Below are 21,844 nucleotides of genomic sequence, written 5' to 3' on the forward strand. Positions count from 1 at the left end.
CAACATTGATTGAAGGTTTAGGTCTACTCCGAGCATTTCTTTTAGTGTTTCCCCTCCATTTTTACGTTCCAAAGAAAGATTAATTGGGCGAAGAATTTGAATTCTAAGAATTAGTTTATTTGGAGTTTTTCAACTTCATGGATGAATGAACAATGAAGGTCGAGTGAGGGAGGAAGAGCTTTGATTTTTCTTTTATTTTTCCTTTTGGGTGTGGAGTGAGAGTGAGCTATGAGAGTTTGACCCGGGTTTAAGCCCGAGGGTGGGTGGCGTGACAGGTGAAAAAAGATATCTCAAATCTTGATTTAAACCAGTGAAGATCTCGCCGAAGTTAGTGGTGGTTGCGATATTGTTCGACTGTGGTGGTTCAACCCAAATGAGAGTTTTCCCCTTTTTGATTTGTAATTTCATTTGTTGATTTTCTTTTTTCTTATGTTATGTTTTAATTAGTTTTTTGTGAGATCTAGGATAGAGTTTTTCTACTCAATTTTGTATAAATTATTCTGGAAAATTTTGTTTCTTTTCAATTGTACCTTTGTCATTCTTTCAATTTTCTAGTGAGAAAATTTTCAAGTTCGTATTACTCAGTATATCACAATCAAGATCTTCGTGTCCTTTAAACTATGATTTCATATCCTTCAACTTCAATAACAAAGATGCAATTATCTAAAAAAAAAATTACCTGCAATTGTTGCTCCAGTTTTGGTTCTACTAATGATATCATGTTATCAAAAAAATATAATTCTAAATAATACCAACTTTTATAAAGGAATGATATATTTATTAAAAGATAGAATTAATATATTTAAATGATTTTGTACATATAAAACAATAATTGGAGTTTAGTGAGATCTAAAAGTCAGGAGGCACACGTGATACAATTTTCGAAATTTATTTCGTTAAGTTTATTGCAATTCATTCTATCTTACTTAAACATTGAAAAAAGAGATTTTCACAATCAAGTACTAACTACAACAATTTTTGTGTTTGTAACTTGATCTTCTACTCATATGTTGTAGACACCTTAAAGGAATGAATATTATTGCTAACCGAAAGAGAACCACCTATAAGGTAGTTTTGATTTTATCTGGTTAAACATAAATTATATTTGAATTCGGGTTGGTCATAAACAAATCTGGTATATACTGGGTCTGATTGGGTTTGGGGGGTAATATTGGGTTGAGATACGGTCAAGTTCGAGTTTGAATGCAAGTATGTGTGGTCATTGTTAGAATATAATCTCACCGGGTGCTAATGGGTTTTAGATATAATACCGCAAGTGCACGGTGTATGTTGTTAGCGTAGCCTTGCAAGAACGGGTGATCCATAGGGAGACATGTTTTCACAGTTAATGTTCAACTAAAAAGCTACTCCAGACAAAATCAGGGAGAAAATAGCTGAACTATAAACTAACATTGAAGAGTAAAATAGAGATTAATCAAATAATAAAAAGTCTAGGGCATTAGTTCGGTCCACCATGCTTATACCAATCAAAAGAGTTCAAATACCTAATAATACCTAGGTCTAGAGTCGAGCAATTAGAGCAAGTGTTAATCATATGATCGGGTCTTAACGCTCATAATTCAACATATGCAGTACGATCGCTAACATAATCAGAATTACTAATACGTTCTAGGCCTCTGAAAGTAAGAGTGATCTATACGAACAATTATTAGCCAGACATAATTCATTAAATTGGCCACTAACATAAATCACATATTCAAGAATAAATCATACTATAATTGCTCTAACCACAACCTACAAGCTAATAGACTTACAAAGAGTAATTAAGGTATAAATATGGCTCCCCTCCCTAAAACCCTAGAAAGACGACTGCTCACTCATTATCAGACAAACAACAACAATTCTAATATAGAAATCTATACTTTGCATGATGAACGAGTAATTAACTATATTGAAACAATCAAAGATTAATAAAAAAAACTAAGAACAATGGATAAGAGGAATACCAATTGATGGAAAATAATAAACTTTATTGAAAGCAATCTGAAGGTTCGATCTCCTTTATAAGTAAAAACTAATAAGTTCTCTCTAAAGTCTAAAACACTTAATAAAAAAAAACTGAATAATGAAAGTGTCTGACAAAACAATAGCTTAAGCTATTTATAATATCCTAGGAAAGCTTTAAAAGATAGTGCGGAAACCTAACAAAAATAGGATTTTTGGTGCTCGGTTCGATCGAGCCAACTCGCCCGACCCCATCAGGTGAAAAGCTCTTTATTTCAGAAATATAACGGATTGCCCGCCTGATCGGGCAAGCTTGCCTGGTCCCATCCGACGGGAGTCTTTTCCTCTTGTTTTCAACTCTAAAACGCAACCAGATGAATATGTTCTCTGGCCCGACGGGCTAAATTGCCCGATCCTATCGGGCGGAAAAACTTGCGATTTTTTGCGTCAACTTGCGCAGGCTATATCTATCAAACCAGAAGTCCTTTTGAGGCGTGAGATCTATCGTTGGAAAGCCCTTGAAAGTCTATTTTCTAACCCAACTAGAATTTTTTGATTATTAATTTTCTATAAAAAGTTATGATCAAAATTGTGAGTAGGTTTCAGTTTTTGGCACTTCTTTCACTAACTCTTTGCTTCATTCTAACTCGAAATTGTCCCCAAACGGATGCATTGTGATCCTTGGGCACGCAATCTATCCTCAATGATTAATATGCTTGATCTTAGATAATCATAATCATTTTGCATCGAAATAACCCGAAAATCATCGAAACACGCAAACGGGGAGTAGTAGAGCACAACTTACATAATTCATGCCATTATGCACCTAAATGTTCTCAAAGGAGTTCTAAATGCAATAAAAATGCATCTAAAAATAGGCATGGCAAATGGGCGGGGCGGATGCGGATACCCCTAAATCCACACCCACCTCCACCTAAATTTTCCATACCCACCACCTGCCCGCCAACCATGGCGGGTACAAGTTTCCATATCCACCTCCGCCCATGTGGGTATAAGGTTATACCCACATCCGCTCCACCACCCAAGTGGATATCCATTACCCACTTATACCCGCCCATCATCCAGGTGGATATTCCACCCGCCCACCTGATTTATTTTCTATATATAACCTATTATATAAATTAATTATTAGAAACACCCATTTCAAAGAAAAAAAATACACATTCTTTGTCATACATAAAGTGCAGTAGTTCAACCTCAAGAACAGTTGAAATTTTTTCCAAATGACAATACAAAGTTTACAAAACCCTAACAAACAGATACAATTATACAATATAGTTTCATTATTACTAATAAATCTCAAGAAACATCAGTCAATTCAAGTTTTTACAATTTTATAGATTTATGAACATAATTCTTTATTCTATCAAGAGTAAATTAGTAAATATTATACGGGGCGGATGGATATGGGGCGGGGTGGGCGGATATGGGGCGGGGCGGGCGGATTTGGGGCGGATGTGACCTCATATCCACCACCTACCCACTACCCATGGCGGATTTGACTTTCCGTATCCATACCCACCTACTACCCACCAAAGTCATATCCATACCTGCCCCAATTGGGACGGATGCGGTGCGAAACCCGCCAAATTATATTCACCTGCCATCCCTATCTAAAAATTATATAATAATGTGACACATCAAGTGTCGGCCAAGTCTGGGTAGTTCCAGATCAGATTTCGGTCAGCTTTGAGAACTGACCCTCACAGGCCAAACCAGGTTTAAGTCAGGTAAATATCAGGCTGACCCAACAATTAGATGTATTTTTGACACTAATGCTCCGTTTGGTAGGGCGTAAAATATTTTCAGTGTAAAATAATTTTCATGGAAAACAATTTACAATGGAAAACACAATTCCAAAATTAGTTTTCCGTTGTTTGGTTTGATGTAAAAAAAATGATGAAATGAAAGAAAAATGAAAGGGAAAGTAAGGAGGTAGTGAGAGGAGTGTACAAGAGAGATAAGGAAAATAGTTTTCCCTTCATTTTGAAAGGAAAATGGTTTTCCATCATTGGGAGAGTAATTTTACCCCAAGGGAATATGGTTTTACACTCTTTTGCCAACCAAACAATGTAAAACTGAAAATAGAGGAAAACAGTTTTCCGGGAAAACGTTTTACGCCCTACCAAACGGAGCCTAAATGGAAAACGTAATCTTACCAAAAAAAACAAAAAGAAAGAACCTATGTTGAAACTTAGAAACTCTGAAAGCTTCTTTAATTTTGTTTTTGGCAATATTTGAAAGCTTCCATTGGATAACGAGAAGTCGAGAACCAAGTCAAAAGGAAGGGAAATTGTAGCACCGAAAACTGCAACTACCACACTCCTCTTGTTGTCACGAATCTAGCAACACCCAATATTTGCAGCGCCACCCAGCAAGCAGTCCACAAAGCCAACACCATTTTTGCTAGATAGCTCATACCAATACCAGCCCTACCTTCTGTTTGGTACTTCTTTCTTTCTCTCTCTTTCTTGTTTGTTTGTATATGTTGGAGAACTTCTAAAATTGGTTTAAAAATTACTTTGTTTTAATTAGGATGCATTAAAGTAATTAATTATCTACCAGCTTTATTTCCGTTTAATTGTTGGCTTGATTTGCAAATGGCTTTGCAATTTAAACTTGTTTACCACTTGAGTGTTTCTTGTCATTTATTACTTGAAATTGATTATTGTATGAGTTAAGAAAGAAAACAAGAGGAGAAACATAGAGAAGTTTGTAACCCTAACTGAATTCCATTTTGTAGAATTTCCTGCGGTTACCAGGGAAATTCCATATCTCTCTCTACAGTTGTGACAGATTACAGATTACAGATTACATATTACGGACTTCATTCCAGTTTTATTTTCTATCTAAAAGTTCGATTTAGTTTCCTATTTCCAGCATTAATTCAAGTTATTTTTCTGAAGCTAGAAATTGAAGATATTCTAAAAAACTTGAAGGTTTGTTGTAAGCTTTGCGATTTAAAGTTTGTAGTTTAGCATTAAATATCTGATTAAGAATTTTATTCACTAGTATGCTCGGTCACATAAAAAAAAGTTTCCAGATTTTGGGGGGTTGGGTTGAACCCACTGAACGCGCCTTGAATACTCCACTGCCAGTGGAGTTTATCAATTATTATGCTATTATCTTTGTGGTTTTCATTATTATGAACGGTGTTGTGGTTAGCGATTGCAAGTATGGACATCTTGATGAATGGGAGATATGGTGGTTGTGGTGGTTTGTTTGTTCACTATTGTGGCCAAGGATTTTCTTTTTCACAGGGATTGAATGTTAATACGCTGAATTTTCTTCACGAAAAAAACTATGCTTTCTACCTTGAATTTTCTATTTGTTTGACATTTGTGGTAGTCTTCTCCCTTTATTTTCTTCCTTGTTATTCCTTTATTTCCCCATTAACGCCCCTGCATCTCCCTTTCTTCATCCCTATTGCAGTAATTTAGTTTGTTTTTCTTCTCTTCGCATCTTCTTCTCTGAAAGTTGTGACCTGCACATGGTGGGTAAATACCAGATAAATGGTCAACCCCAACATCTGGCGTAAGGTAGTGGTCCACAACCTAGAACAATTTTGGGTTTGACAACATTCTTTATAATAGGTAGTTTTTCAAAAAGTGTTGGTTTTATTAGGTAGTTTCTGAAATTACCTTTTAGTCAAGATTTATATATAAACCGTATTTTAATGGTCTGATTATAATTTCTTTCTTTTTCATATATAAAATGTGGCAGGGAGTGCAATGTCTTGTTTATAGAGTGACAAACCAGCCTGGTGTTATTGTAAATCTGGGAGTGAAAAGCGGCTCTGTTTTTTTCCAGAAATTTCAAAAATAGATGGCAAGCTCTTATGCTTCAGAGGGTGATGGGGTATCAAAAACTGGTTGCAATGATGTATTTGAGCAATTAGAAATTTCGAAATCTGATAGTCATGAGAGCAAGAATTTGGGTGATGATATCCTTAATGATTTGGATTCATATTTGGAGGATATAGATGACCGTCTAACCATTTCAAGAATGGTTAGTGACTCTATTATCAAAGGCATGGTGAACGCTGTATCACAGGAGGCAGCTGAGATAGTTGTTGCTAAAGAACTAGAAGTAACTAAGTTGAAGGAAGTGTTGTGCTATCAACAATTTGGTAATAGTGAAATTGATGCATCCAAGACCTTGAGAAAGCATCTGGAACTAGAATTGCAAGACCATGGTAGAGAGTCTCTTGGATTACTAAATCAGGCTGTTAAAGAACAACTGGAAAGGCTTGAAAAATGTATTGGAAATACAAAAGGGCCTAAATATAGAGAAATTATCTCAAGTCCAAGCTTAATAACGTTTGGTGGAGATCTCGAAGAAAGCTTAACCATAGAGAATGATTTGGATGAAGCATTTTATTGCCTCAAAGCTGCACTAAAAGCTCTGTGTCAAAAAGTGGACGTAGTTGCTTTTTCACCAGAATTTTTTATTGAGGAGTGGAAGGCGGAGTTGCACATGCGCAAAGAACTTGAAGCAATGGTGTTCTCCACTGTTGTTCAAGGTTTACAATACGAATATGAAAAACAGCTTTGGGATGTTAGTTATGTTCCAACGTTAATTTATGGGTTCAATGAAATATCCAGTCTACGTCATGAACTAGACTCCATTCAGAAGTGTTTTGTTGGTGCTGAAGTTGGGAATCTTAGTCCACAAGTGTCTCTAGACATGGATCACCTTCACCGTACAGTTTCAAGCAATCATGGTTTACCTACTCAGCTTTGGGACGGAAATGGTAGATGTGAGGAGTCCAAAAGTAGTATGCCGGAGTCTTTTGAAACTTCCCCGTTGAAACACATGTCAGCCCGAGATCTCTATCAATACTTTAGGACTGTGATAACCGAGATGAAACGGGGAAATGAGTCTACTGTTCAGGGAATGACTGAGGAATGTTTTACTTTAAAGCGAGAACTCCTGAAAGAGAGAGAATTGAAAAAGGATAAGGTTTTTGAAAAGTTAAAGAAAAAAATTCCAGAGGTTATTGCTGAGTTGGATGACATTGTAAAAGAGAATGAAAAGTTGTCTGAGTTCTGCAATCATTCCAACAACAAGCTGGGTAGCCTACTTCTTGAAAACTGTCACCTCAAGGGTTTACTCAATGGGCAGAAACAAGAAGTACGTCACTTGTCCTTACAAGCCTCTAACGCCGCAAAGGAACTGCTGCAACATGCGAGGGCTGAGGAGCAGCTGCATAAACGGGTAGGAGATCTTGAGCATGTTTTAGAGGATGAACGTATATACGCATCTATTAGTGAAGAAGTCTATAAATGCGTAATAAGAGAAATGGCTGCACGGATCAACTCTAGCTCTGAAGATCTAGATGTGATGTCCATCATCATGCAAGATTTCTTTCGAATTATCAATGAAGAAGCTTTTCATAGTGTTCATGTTTCCAGTAAATCAGATTATGAAGAAATTGATTTACAGTCCTTTATTATACAACAGATTTACGAAATTGTATTCCCAGAAGTGTTAGGAAATATGTCAATGGATCTCAAACAGTTCAAGGACAGGTGTCTAAAGGAGTATGAGAGCTTGGATTTCCTTCAAAGGAAGGTGTCAGAAGTTGAGAATGAATTGACAATGAAGGTTAAAGAAAATGAAAAATTGAAGCATCAGGTGTTTGGGCTTAAAAAATCAGCTGACAAAAACGATGAACTATTGCATCAACTTAGAGATCTTCATGAGAAAGAAAAGCAGGAGTTTACTAAGGATCATGATAAGTTAATGTGTTTAAGAGCAAATCAGGAGGCTTTAATTTATGACAGAAATGAAGAACTAATGTTGCTGAAGGAAAAGTTGGAGGACTCTCAGAAACAAATTGACCTTTATTCAAATGAAGTCAACAAATTGAATAAAGAGCTTGAATTGTCTCAAGAGAAATCGAGGAAGTCTGATGAAGATAAGACCAATTTAGTCTTGGCTTTAGAATTGAAGCAAAACTACTTAGCATCACTAAAGATGAAAGACAATGAACACACTGAGCATATGAAATCTCTATGCCATGTCATCCAGGGATTGTCAAAGTCATTTGCTGATTTTGAACTCAGAGTAAAAGAAAGTTTTGGCTGGCATAACGTGAGGTACATATACATATGCTCTTCTTTTTTGTATTTAATACTTGCGGCTCTTACTTGTAAAGACCTCGTCTTACCTATTTCTCGTTCTTCTGAGAAGGTGCATATTGTTCTAACTAAGTGAGCATTATTTTAATCTAGTGCAACTTTTCTGCTAAGAACTAACATTGCTCAAGCATCATTAATGGCACAAATAAAGGAAAGAATAAAAAGATTGAAATAATAATCTGAAATTACAGCAATATAAAAGGATAAGTACAAGCTTTCGGGAGGCTTCTTCTCTTCTATTGAACTCTTAAAAATTCACCCAATTTCTTATTAATATCCAACATGCGGCATGCCTTTCTCACTTTAAGTTGCTCTCTCTTTCTCTCTCTCTCTCTCTCTCTCTCTCTCTATATATATATATATATATATATATATATATATATATATATATATATATATATATTATATATATATTATATATATATATATATATATATATACATACATATATATACATATACATGTATATATACATATACATATATATAAATATACATATACATATATACATATACATACATATATATACATATATATATATATATATATATATATATACATATATATATATACATATATATACTTTCTTCCTTAACAAACTATTTAACTTATTCCCCTCATTAACTAATAAAGATACTACCTAAAATAACCTTTTCCCTAAGATATCGGTTCTTAGCATTTTCAAACCGAATGAACATCTGTGTTTTATTAAGCTGTATATTATTTTACCAAAATAATGTATGTTTTGGATCGAAACATAAAGATGTACGTTGAACTAAAAAATGACATTTGGTTGTAAATAGTTGCACATCGTCCTTCTCGTTTCGAGAAACTTCGCATTGATCTCTCCCTCATATAGCTATATATATGGAACTAGAATAAAGTTTAGGTACGAGAATGTGAAAACAGTGGAATAGTAATTCGTTTTCGTAATGATGCAATCATTTTCAAGATATTGCATGGTCATCCTTTTTCTTGAAAATGTAAATCTTTTTGGAAGATTGGACCATGGGGTAAATGTTTACAATTGAGTGAAAATGGATTACAAATTGGTTAAAAAAGATTATTACAAATTATTCTTATATATAAAACTGAACTAAATCTTTATTATATATGGCAACACATGGGGAACACCAAAAAAATAGAATAATAAAAATAATAGGGGGATAACTAAGCTAACTAACTGCTTCATTTAAACAAAAAAAAGGAGGAATAAAGAAAATAGTACCACATTTAAATTGAATAGCAGTTTTTTGAAAAAAGCAAAATGAAAAATCAATTCTTTTAATTTTCTATATGTTTTGGAACGCATTGCATGCATATAAGGCTAGTTCTATTTATGAGAATGTGAGAACAGTGGAATAATAATTCATATTGATAAAAGTATAATATTTTTGAAAGATATTTCATTGTTTTCTTTGATCTTGAAAATGTAATCTTTTCAAAAGAATGGCCTCATAAGGGAAAAAGGGTTACAGTTTAGCCAAATCAGATCAAATATTAGTTAAAGAAAATTATTACAAATTTTTTTTGCATTCTTATATAAGGATTGTTCTCACGGGAACTCAACCCTATATATATTATATGTAGAATTGTAGATATCTATGTTTGTAGATATTATTTGTATATATATATATATTGACTCTAACGAGAATTTTTATAGGGATTCATGTGCATATTATTTTAATCATATTGTGCATTTTTTTTTTGTAAGAAATGAGTAATTTTTTTTTTGGGTATTGAGTTAACTTTATTATATTAGACGTACTTTGAATTCAAAAAATTTGCTTGAATTATGGAAAAGTTTGTGTGTGCATGTGAAAAAGCGTGTATATGTGTAAAAATGTGAATTGAACTTGGAACTGGGTTACCCATGCTTAGAATTTGAGAAACCCTTTTGGCCTCATCAATATCATAGCATATAATGCAGTATTTATGAAAGTGGTATTTATGTTCTTGCTATCGCTAAAGCTTTTCTCCTAGCTAGTATGTGGATTCATATTCAAGCTGTTTTAGTATTTGATGGGCTATTGATATCTATATCTTTATTTCCTTTTCCCTCTTTGTTAGTCTTAGTTATCCTTATATCTCGCTCTTGTTGTAGTTATACCTCTTTGCCATGTGATGGGCAATGGCAGCAAGTAGAAGATAACAGTGAACAAAAAAGATGTCCTTTATCCTAAAATAAATAGAAGTAGCTTTTAAGCTTCACAATCCATGCATAGGTAACTGTTTTGTATGATCACTAAATTAACTCTGATACACCCTCATTTCCTTTTTGTTCTCCAACTAAGATTTTCTGGAACTTATTGAAGCTTATTGCATAACTTATTGGAACTTGTCTGAATGTTATTGTAGTTATTAGACGTGAAACTCCTTTTGTTAAAATGGAGGAACTCATCCTTAATGTGAATTTGTGTGTAGGCTGGAGAATTCAGCCTTTCAGTTACATTCTCTAATTCCTAAGCTCAATGTGCTCCGAAGGACTGGCTCTTTGTACAAGGAAAGACTGGAGAAGAAGTGTTCTGACCTGGAGAAAGCTGAAGCTGAGGTATGCTACTTGTTTTTGTTAGGGAGTCTTTATGGTGGAGTTGACTCCCTGCATGCCTCATGATTTAGTTCTATTAGTCAACGAATTTCTGCATCTGACTTTGGTATAACATAGAAAATATATCTTCATAAAGAAAATACAGATCTCAGGAACACATGTACTCTTTAGTTATGGACATAATAGGACACATCTATATCAACACCCTCTAATGTGTTGAAAGACTACCGATGATATAAGCATGCTGGGAAATGTGAGTGTTAGCTTGGATATATGTACCGTATTCGAAAATTTTGTTGCTGATCATATATGAGCTAATTTCGGGAAATTCAGTAGTTGCAGAATTATCTGGTTGTCATTATTGCATTTCATCTAGGCGGAAAGGAAGGGGTGGGTTAATGAGGGAGCGGTACAGGTATGTAAAATGGAGGTGCAAATTGTTAAACTGGTTGATTGCCATAGTTTGTGAGCACACGGGATTTCCATCTCATTGTGACTCAATTGCAACTTTGTGCTTTAAAGAATCTTAAAATGGAAATTAGTATATAATCATGACTTGTTAGATACTTCCTCCGTTTTCTTTAATTGCACCATTTCATCTTTGGCACTATTCATCATCCAACATTGTTAAGCTATCTCACATCATTATATAAGAAAAAATATAATCAAGTTGGGTCTTGTTAGATTCGTTTCAATGCAAGGGTTCCAAAAATCAAATTTTTATAATGTTTACTTGTGCGCTATAAGAGATATTGACGTTCAAAAAAGCATCTTGACGATCGTGAAAAATCAATTAGAAAAACAAAGGAAGCATGTAATTACTGTTTGGCTTAAAGTTGTGAACATGCATACAATGAATAACATTTGGCTAATTTCTCATCATATATGTGATTTGGATATAGGTGGATCTTCTGGGGGATGAGGTGGATGCTCTCCTAAGCCTTCTTGAGAAGATATATGTAGCACTTGATCATTATTCTCCAATATTGCAACATTATCCTGGAGTAAGTTTTATGATCATCTCCTTTTGCATTCCTATGCTTCTTAACACTTTCCTTTTATGTTTGTCTCAAATTAGTTTGAACATTTTCATTTTTGTCATACTCCCACTATTAATATATTATTTCTTTTACACTCCTTTGACCTATACTCTACCTTTTATCAATATAAAGTTACCCAACTTTCTCTTCCTCTAAAAACTATATATAATGTTTGTGTGCAGAATATATCAATATATTTGTTCTTAAAAGAAAAAAAAAATCACAGAACCGTAATTTCCTATGCTTTCTATATACTTCCTCCGTTTTTCTTTAGATGTTACACTTTCAAAAATTGTGGTTCCTTAGGCAAAAATTGGAGGAGTAATTAGGAGAGGATTAACATGGGGTTTAAGGGAAGGGAGGAAAGAGAAAAGAGGACCCAACTTGGTTCCCCACCACCACCCCAGCAGCCCAGAGAACTCCCACAACCACCCCACCACCCACCCGAAATTCGAACCACCCACCCTGCCACCCTGCCACCCTGCCACCCAAAACCCCACCCCAGCCACCCGAAAATCCTACCCAGCCACCCGAAAATCCCACCAGCCACCCAAAACCCCACCCCACTCGCCGAAATCCCCCCACCCACCCGAAAACCCCACCCAGCCACCGAAAAGCCCACCCCACCTGCCGAAATCCCTACCCACCCACCCGAAAACCCCACCGCACTGCCGAAATCCCCACCCACCCACCTGAAAACCCCAACCACGCGCCGAAAACCCACCCCAGCCTGGCGAAACCCCACCTCTACCGCCGCAAAATCCCACCCAGCCTCGAAAACCCCACCTCTACCGCCGAAAATGGAGGACTTGTGGTTTTGCGCGAAGAAATTGCGTGGTTTTCGGTGGGTGGGGGTGGTGGGGAAGGTTTTCGTGGGTGGGGGTCGGGTTTTCGGGTGGGTGGGGTGGGGTTTTGGTGGCTGGGTGGGATTTTCGGGTGGGTGGGTGGCGATTTCGGGTGGGTGGTGGGATTTTCGGGTGGGTGGGTGGCGATTTCAGGTGGGTGGTGGGGTGGTGGTGGGAGCGTGGAGTTCGCTGGGCTTCTGTGGTGGTGGGTAAGGAGGCTGCGAGGTGGGGGAAGGGATGAGGCAGCTTAGGTGGTGGGGGAGGGGTGGTGGAAGAGAAGGGAGGAGGTTTAATTAATTTAGATTAGTATATAATAAAGTTAAATTAAGTTAGTTTAATTTTGATTAATCCTTATAAGTAAGGGTAAGTGAGTAATTTTACAGCATAAAACTTTCCAATTTAGGAAATAAAAAATAGTGTAACATCTATTTAGAAACATGCAATTTAAGGAAAGTGTAACATAAAAAAAAACGGAGGAAGTATATATAAATCGAATTGATGGTCAAAATATGACTCATGAGCTATGTTACTTGGACTTGGATAGTAGCTGATACGGGTACATGTCCAAGTGTACGACTCGACCATTTATTGGAAATTCCCATGATTATTGGAATGTGTATTCTCTACAGCCATGCTCGGAATAGCAAGGTGCTTGAGGTAGAAAAAGAAGTCCAATAACCCAATCTTCATGAAACAACATAATATCTTTCTCAACGCAACTGTTGTTTTATGCATAACTTATAATCTCAGCATTACATTGAATAACCAACCAAGCTGGTTCTTGTTGCTTCAGTAGAATTCCTGTTAAATTTTTTCTGTATCTTTTCCTAATCATCTTTTTAAACTTTGCAGATCATTGAGATCCTAAAGCTAGTTAAAAGAGAGTTAAGTGTAGAGGCAAATAGAGCTGTCTGATTGCCACTAAATTAGATCTCTTGAGATGTGTATGCTGCGTGATTGGTTCTGTGCGCTTCATCTACTTTTCCAAGCATGTAGTCAGCTAACAGCTTCAAGGGGTCAGACTGGTGAGGGCATGGCCTCTAGAAGATATCATGCCTGCCAAAGATATTAACTCGTTTCTGATTTATAATGTTCTGAGAGGTTCTGATCCGAATCATAGATAGTCACAAATTTATATATATATCAGGGAAAGGTTTCGTAAATATTTTAACATGATATTCTCTTTTTTGATCATACAGTCACAGATTTATTTGTTCCAATTTTCAGACCATCAATATTTTCACCAACCTTACTTTCCAACAGAAAAGGACTATCTTACAAACCATGATGCAAAGGCCATATTTGTCCAAAATGGAACACGCTAGAAAGAGTACAAGGAAAGAAAGATGTGAAAAATCCCCAAGAGCAAGAATTAGCAACGACTCAGTCTACTTTGCATAAGTACATGTCCGGCGTTAAACGTTTTCCTCCCACATATCAAAAGCAATTGAGCATCTCACTTGGAATAGTTAAAGATTCTTCCTCTCCCACTTACAATAAATCACACTTAGACCCTACCTAAGGGTGTAAGCAGATTCCTTTCAAAAAAATAAATAAGGTGTAAGCTCATTAAATAACGTTTAGTTTATGAAATCGATACACTGATATACATAGTGTCGGATTCAAAATTTCAAATTTTGAGGTGCACAATAGTGAACAATTTTTTGTGCATTGTTTTCAACAATAATAAACACCATGTAAAACTAAGTTGTTTGATGACATTATACTAGAATAGTAGATGAGAATATGTTGGAAAGAGATCAGTTTGACAAGTAAGAAACCATTTTAATTTTTAGTTTTTAGAATGAAGTGAAATATCCCTTAATAGAGTAGCAAAATATTGACGGTATATAACTTAAAGCTCCAATGACAATGTGTCCGACAAAGCAAGTTCTTTTTTCTTTCGCTTATTTATTTCAGTGCAAAGTGCTAATGAGAATTGGATCAAAAATTGAACTAAAATTGTTGCAGAATAGTTTATGAGGTGGAATAAGAGGATGCACTTTAACGTGATGTCGTGGCAATTTGGGGAAAGAAATAGAAATGGCTCTTGTATATTGTCCCTCGTATTCCAATGTTTCCTAGCTCATGTTGGCAAATTGCATACTAGATGCGTCGAGCGTAGATCTTTTGCGTTTTGCGTGGCGCGTAAAGTTGTTGCGCGGAGCGCAAGTAAATTTATGGAGTGCGGAACATGAAATCTTTTTAAAACTTTTTTAGGATACTTTCACCATAAGCGGTGCATGAAGTTGTTGCGCGGAGCGCAAGTAAATTCATGGTGCGCAGAACATGAATATCATTAAATTTTTTTAGGATACTTTCACCATATACCCCTAACAAATTTTTTTATGCACCATATACTCTTGTAAGTTTCAAAATTCATCATATACCCTCCACTTTTCAAAAAATTCACAACATGCCCTTAATGACTAACAAACTTTAACCCCCTTAGTCATTAATCCCTAATTAAACCCTCTAAATCTAATTAACTTATCTAAACCTAACCCCTCTAACTCTAACCCTAATACCCTAAGTCTAACCGCCCAACCACCACCCCTCCCCCACCCCCACAGGCCCCCCTCCCTTGTAAGATTGGTTGGGAGATAGAGATGGCAATGGGTCCAAGACTCCATTGGACCCGTCTCGTTTTTGCGGGTTTGAGTCTCCTTTTCTAAACCCAATGGGTCCGGGTCGGATCTGGGTCTAACAACTCGTGGGTCGGGTGTCGGATCTGGGTTTAATGATCTTAGACCCAGACCCGCACAAAATCCGACCCATGGACCCGTCTATACTTAAGAAATAAAAAATAAATTACATTTTTTAACAGAACCCTAGAATTGCATATTCCTAATTCGAATAGTCTACTGCCGTATTCACTTTTTAGTTTTCACACTCTGTCTATCACAGTCTCCTACTTCCCTCATTCCTTCAGATGCCTCCGCTATGTCGGCGGCTCGTCAGTCAGCCCATGCGGGTAGGTCTAAAATCGGACCGAAACTGGTTTGGACAAGAACCGGATTCACTAAATTTTTAGGACCGAGGACCGGACCGAAATCATCTGGTCTGGTTCCAGTCCAGACCTGGCTGGTCCCGGTCTTGGATCGATAACTCATTATTGTTCCCTTTTTTTAGCAACGTTTTTTTTCTTGTATATTTTTCTTCCAAATACAGAACAATAACCATTCTCACATTCTTTCATAATATTTCATATTAGTAATGATTCTAATATAATAATATTAATATAATTCAAATTTAATATAAAATACGATTAGATTCCAATATAAATAAAAAAACAAATAGTTTCAAAAGTTCACATGAGTGAATGACACCAAAACTATACATAATTTTCCTAAAGTTATGAAAACAAATATACAATGTCTAATTGCCAACATATATGAGGCTATGAGCATCTCCACACACACACAAACTTCTTCATGTCAAGGTATCAACATACACCACTTTGTCATCCATATCATCATCACAAATATCTATGCATGAAAAATACATAAGTGAAATTAGAAGTCAAGTTATCATAAAAGAAATAAAATATTAGTAGTAAGCTTATATAATCACCTTTTTCAATTCCTCTAACCCATGCATATTCTCCTCCATATCAATTCCTGACATGCTCTTGGATCGTAAGCAATCTTGTGTACAAACAAGAGCTTGTACCATCTTACATTAAGAAATTAACAAAAAATATCACAATTATTACAAAAATAACATTCATATAATAATATAAAATTGAATACCAAATGAATAATAGTTAGGTGCATTACATTAGGAGTTAGGGCCCGTTCTCCCCAACTTATTTTCAGTTCAGTTTAGTTCAGTTCAGCTCTGGACAATACTTTTACTCTCACATATCCCTTTTTCCTTACAATACATGTAATACTCCGTATTTTTATACTAATTTCGTACTAATTAAGAAAATATAAAAGAATTAATAAAAAGGTATTTTAATTTATTTACAAGTTAATAGGAATAAATTATTAGTAATATGAATTTGTTAGGAATTTTCGGAGTTTAAAAGATTAACCTAAACTTCACTTGACCTAGGATGACTACCTTTTGAAGGGAGTATAAAAGGAAAAGGAAGGGAATTTCAGAAAACCCTAAACCTTCTCCTTCTCCCTCTCCCAGCCGACCTTCCCTTTCACTCTCTCTCCTCAGCCGATTTTTCATATCCCTTCTTCTCTCTCTTTCGAATTTTCTTCTTCTCTCTCTCAGATCTTCTCTCTCTCGGGTTTCTCTCACGGCCTTTCTTCATTGGCTTCGTGCGAAACATTCCGACGAAGGCTGCGCGTGGTTTGGCTCGAAGGTTTGTGCGGTTCGAGGGTTGGGTGCGAGCGACGAGGTGGTTCGCGCGGTGCGCAGGCGTCGAGGGTTGTGCGCGATTTCGTCGAAGGGGTCGAGTGGTGCGCGAGTTGTCGAGAGTCCTGTCCGGGAGTGTTGGTGCGAAGGGTGCTGTGGTTCGTGTGAGGCTCGCGAGTGTCGCACGGTGTGGGCGACGTACGAGCAGCGACGAGAGTGTTGGTGAAGGGTTCGTGTGGTGCGAATTCTGTCGAGCACGAGGGTGCGAGTTCCGCCGGAATTCTTGTGCGAAAAGTGGGTCGAGTGCTGCGACAAGAGTCGTGGTGTTGAGGGTTTCGTGCGCGTGAGTGGTGTGGTCTTCGGTCGCCGGAATTCTTTCGCCGGCGATTTCTAGCGGTATAATTTTGTACTTAACTTAGTATGTCAGTTTATTAATTATTCTTATATTTACTGTTTTCTAGTTAAGAAAGGTTTGAAATTATAATTAATAATTAGAGTGTTTAGTAATTTATTAGATTGTTAACTATTAAGTTATTGTTCTGTTTTAAGTATAAATTCTGGTTAGGTTTGTAATTGGAATAAGTTGAAGTAGGAAAAGTGTGCTTATTATTAGTTACAATTATTATGTTTCATGAGTAACCTGTTTCATGAAACTGATTTGGACTATGACTTACCTTTGGACATGGAACTTACTTTTGGACATGGAACTTACTTTTGGACATGGAACTTACCTTTTGGACATATGACTTACCTTTTGGACATATGACTTACCTTTTGGACATATGACTTGACTTTTGGACATAAGACAGGCTGGACTTATGACATTTTGGATTGGTAAAATAGTGGACTAATGTTACTAATAACTTAGTTACTCACTAATTCTGACTTCTAAAAGACGTTAAATTCACTAGATTAGAATTATAACGAAAGTTCTGATAAGGTTTTAACTATTGCGTAATTCGAATCGTAGATCGTTATGGTCTTAGTACGTAGTAGTTGTTAGTGTTATCAAGGACGTAACACTAAAGCTTTGTTTTAACGATTTAGGTCCCAATTTCATAAGCGGCTCGTTCTATTAAGTCAGCGAAAATTCTCCGTTACAAGGTACGTACGCGTACCAGTTTACTTTCAAAGCTTAGTATCATGTTTAGGTTGCAGTTCATGTTATTGGAACCTAGTACCATGATAGGGAACATTTGATTGTGATTGTTTGGTTAGACGTTTATAACGTGAAATCAATATGATGCATTGAAATATGTTGCATTGAAATGCGAAGTTCTATCGTAGTGTAACATCAGCATTATTAATCTGATCTATAGAGTAACAAGAGTGTTACTAGGGATAAGATTGAGTTTGGTAATTAAGAGAGTATGTAAATGACTCCTTAAAGTTATAAAAGAATGATTGGTAATAAAAGAAGATTATGGCGATACTTGTAGTTGGACTCCCTACAAGTATAGAACAATGGGGGAGTGTAGGACTTGTCCTACACTCCTACGCAGGCCTACTGTGACGACAGTAGTGTCCTTATATTTTGATAACTCAAGTAGGCGGAAGGTTCCGTTCGATCTTGGGGGTATGCATACTAAGGTGATGGGTGTGAGACGGAACAAAACCGTATTTGCATTTCATCTAATAGACCAAGTTGTCTATTAAGGATTCAGTAGCCCGTATGATTCTAGTAAGATGACGGTGCCCGTTCGATGCCAAATAATGAAAGATTAAAGGATGTGAGATAACGTAGGTTCATATAACAGTTGTAATGTATGCATCATTTATTTCATAAGTTTCAATGGTTCATTACGTACTCAGCATAGCTGACTCTGTGTGTTATTATGTGTTTGTTGTCCTGTGATGAACTATTGATACTTCAATGGGGAGCAGACTAGGTGAGCTGGTGCTGCTGCATGTAATCAAGCATAAGGGGGCTAGACTGTAGTTTGAAGTTAACTTTTGGTTTGATATTACTGAATTTTATAGAACATTGTTACATGTTTGAGTTTGAATAAAGAGGGGTCATCTATGATTCCCGGTATTTTACATTTTCTATTCCGCTGCAATTTGGTTTTGAGACAATGAATTTGAGTTACCGTATTTCTAATTATGCCTTGCGTTCCATCGCGGCGGTAACACTCCCAAAGTCGATGCGACGTAGCATTAGACGTGTATGGATTTTGGGGGTGTTACAAAACTGGTATCAGAGCCAGAAGCTCCTATTTTCAAAGACGTTTTCGAAACGATTTCAAAACGGGTAGTATGGGCTAGGAGCATATAGATCATGTCATGTGCATTAAGTCATAGGCATGTTATCATTGCACTTTGTTTGTATCTCGAACTTGTATGTGCTCTCTGTGTAATTGAAATGGTGAAAGATTCTTGAAATCTTCAAATGTGACTAGATTAAGAGAGTGTACAAAGATAGGTCTAAATTGATTAGACTCAAAACTTATTTAAGTATAAAAACTATTTTATTGATCGAATGAGCTTGATTTCACTTGTGGATTTCAAAGTTAAAATGAGCATTTACCTCTTTACAAAAACTTAGACTATTCTATTTTGTTTTACTTTCACAGATGGTTCACGACATAGGCTGTAGGACTTTTTGATGAAACAAGTAGGGGAAGACTGGGATATGTGGTTCTTTAAAATGAAGTCTGCTATGGATTACAGAATTATGCAAGGGGCAGTGGTTACGATCTGAGGGCTCTAGGATACACTTCATGCTTCGTTATGTTCCAGATATAGAGCCATATAGATTTGTTCATCGTAGGTATGGGGATATGTGGACTACAGAGGGTATTTCAATAGGAATAAGCATACCTACGGATACCAGAACCTCCTTCCGAAAAGCACTTCCTCACTGACCTTAAATACTGCGAGAATGAGTGGAGGGTTCGTGAGACCAGGGGTCAAAACCCTTCTACTTCATCTGAAAGGGAAAGTTCGAGCAATAGGGCCATAGATGGGAATTCTGAGAACCCAGGGGTCATACCTGAACCGCCATCAGCACCTGTGGCAAAAAGGCCAAGATACCAGCCATTTGAGGATGAGTTATTGCCGATGACTTTCAGAATCTTAGGACAGTCACTTACGTCTCTGATGATGAAAGGAACAATAGGACCTTCATTATAGTGTTGGGTGGGGTCCAGGTTGTACCAGGGTTACATGGGGAGGATGATGATGATGAGCCACCTCCACTAGAGGACATACCAGTTGAGGGAGAGGACCCTGCTGAGAATGAAGACCCTGTTGAGGATGAGAATCCTGTTCAGGAAGAGGATCCCATTGAGGAGGAGGATCCCATTGAGGAGGAGGATCCCATTGAGGAGGAGGATCCCATCGAGGAAGAAGACCCCGAGGAAGACCAAGGACCCATACTAGAGGATATATTCTTTGAGGACGGCGAGCCTGAGGCAGATGAGATTGACCTTGATGGAGGGATGGAGGATTCTGGATCAGAGGATGAAGCTCACCGCCTTGGCCCATAGTTCTTTTGAACATATATGTAGGATTAGGATTTTTGTTTTATTTTGATCGTTTTTGTTCATTTGTTATGTTAGGATAATAAGGCTTGCATGCCGATTAGGGAGTAACATTATTTGATTTATATATATATATATAGTATTTCTTTACAAATATTACATTCCCATTTTCAATAATAGTGCATATATTATCTTTTATTGTTAATTTGGCATCTTATTTTGGATGATTGTAATGCAAGTCAGTACAGACTTAAAGGTGTTCGCAATATATGTTTATATGTTAAATGTGTATTCGTTGAATAAGTTAAAACAAAAATTATGTGTAAGTCACTGAAATAGCTACTATGTTAATTTCAGCGCAGAATGGTTCGATCGGGAGGCGCCCCTGACACCTCTCTTAACATCGAGCAATCGATACGTGACCTAGTACAGATTACAGCCAACTTAGCCCAAGGTCACAGCCGGGATGGGGACCTATCTGAAAAAGTGGCCCGTAGGAACCCACCTATACTAAATGGAAAAGGGGGACCTGAAGAGTTGGAAAACTGGGTTGGGGAATTTGATAAGCTTTTCTTCACCCTAACCTGTCCTGACGAGAAAACAGTGCCCTTAGCTAGTTACTATCTGCAGGGGGATGCCCATTTCTGGTGGACCCAGGCTAAGGACAACCTTCTCAGCCAACCGGGTTTCGGGTGGGAAACTTTTAAAAAGGCCCTAAGAGACAAGTACTACCCTCCGTATCTTAAGAAACAAAAAGCCCAAGAGTTATGATGCTGGACAAGGGACCATGTCGGTAGAGGAATATTACCGAAAATTTATTGAACTGATGAGGTTTGCCCCAGAGATTGCCCCTACTGAGGAGGCTAAAGCCTCACGTTTTGAATTGGGACTTACCCTTGACCTGCAGGGTAGACTGGGGGGAGATACATTCACCTCTCTGGACCATGTGTTTGGCAAAGCTGCCCACCTTTATGCTATCAGGAAAAGGGAGGAAGGGGGTAAGCTGGCGAGAAACGTAAGGATAACCCAAACCCTGAGGGCCAAAGTTTGAGAAAAAGCACAACGGGAACCAGAATAATCAAAACCCTCAGAGAAATTTTGGTAAGGGACCCACATATAACCCTAATCCCAACAACAACAACAACAACCGCAACAATAACACCAATAACCGCAGACCTGAGCGTGTATATCGGTGTAGAAAGTGCCCGAACAACCACCTGGTAAGGATTGTGAGGGTAACAAGGTTGAATGCCGGGAATGTGGGAAGATGGGGCATAGAGCCTATGAATGCTATTCGAAAAACAAGCTAAACCCCAATGGCCAAAGGAAGGGGAACTATGGGGACAAGCCCCGAAACGGAAATGGTAACGGGAATGGTAACGGGGGAGGTAATTACAATGGGAATTCTAACTATTCCAAGCCCGCTACCAAACCAGCAACCAAGTCTCTAATGTAACAATGCAACTAGTTCCCAAGATAAGGGCAA

At 37.1% G+C, this 21,844-nt stretch overlaps 1 protein-coding gene across 5 annotated transcripts; it reads left to right on the forward strand.

Annotated features, from left to right (window-relative positions):
* The first annotated feature begins 4,204 nt into the window (after window positions 1-4,204).
* Window positions 4,205-14,283, forward strand: LOC104901232 (WPP domain-associated protein). Of its 5 annotated transcripts, XR_008967196.1 has the most exons (6): window positions 4,208-4,432; window positions 5,710-8,087; window positions 10,554-10,680; window positions 11,580-11,681; window positions 13,415-13,663; window positions 13,790-13,916. XR_008967196.1 is itself a non-coding variant. In XM_048634344.2 (5 exons), the coding sequence occupies exons 2-5, from the start codon at window positions 5,812-5,814 to the stop codon at window positions 13,961-13,963; spliced, it is 2,679 nt and encodes an 892-aa protein (XP_048490301.1). In that variant the 5' UTR covers window positions 4,205-4,432; window positions 5,710-5,811; the 3' UTR covers window positions 13,964-14,283. The 5 variants fall into 5 exon arrangements, 4 of the variants coding, with proteins under 4 accessions (XP_048490301.1, XP_010687082.1, XP_048490302.1 ...); XM_048634344.2 differs by lacking the exon at window positions 13,415-13,663 and having other exon boundaries at window positions 4,205-4,432; window positions 13,790-14,283; XM_010688780.4 differs by lacking the exon at window positions 13,790-13,916 and having other exon boundaries at window positions 13,415-13,760.
* Window positions 14,284-21,844: the final 7,561 nt, after the last annotated feature.

The sequence above is a fragment of the Beta vulgaris genome, chromosome 8 (assembly GCF_026745355.1).
Source record: "Beta vulgaris subsp. vulgaris cultivar EL10 chromosome 8, EL10.2, whole genome shotgun sequence".
Lineage (NCBI taxonomy): Eukaryota > Viridiplantae > Streptophyta > Magnoliopsida > Caryophyllales > Amaranthaceae > Beta > Beta vulgaris.

What these genes read in the sequence shown, in the direction of transcription:
- LOC104901232 (XM_048634344.2), top strand. Translation starts at nt 5,812, where the DNA reads ATGGCAAGCTCTTATGCTTCAGAGGGTGATGGGGTATCAAAAACTGGT. An exon ending in TTTGGCTGGCATAACGTGAG is followed by an intron (nt 8,088 to 10,553) that starts GTACATATACAT and finishes ATTTGTGTGTAG; the next exon opens with GCTGGAGAATTCAGCCTTTC. An exon ending in TATTGCAACATTATCCTGGA is followed by an intron (nt 11,682 to 13,789) that starts GTAAGTTTTATG and finishes TCCAATTTTCAG; the next exon opens with ACCATCAATATTTTCACCAA.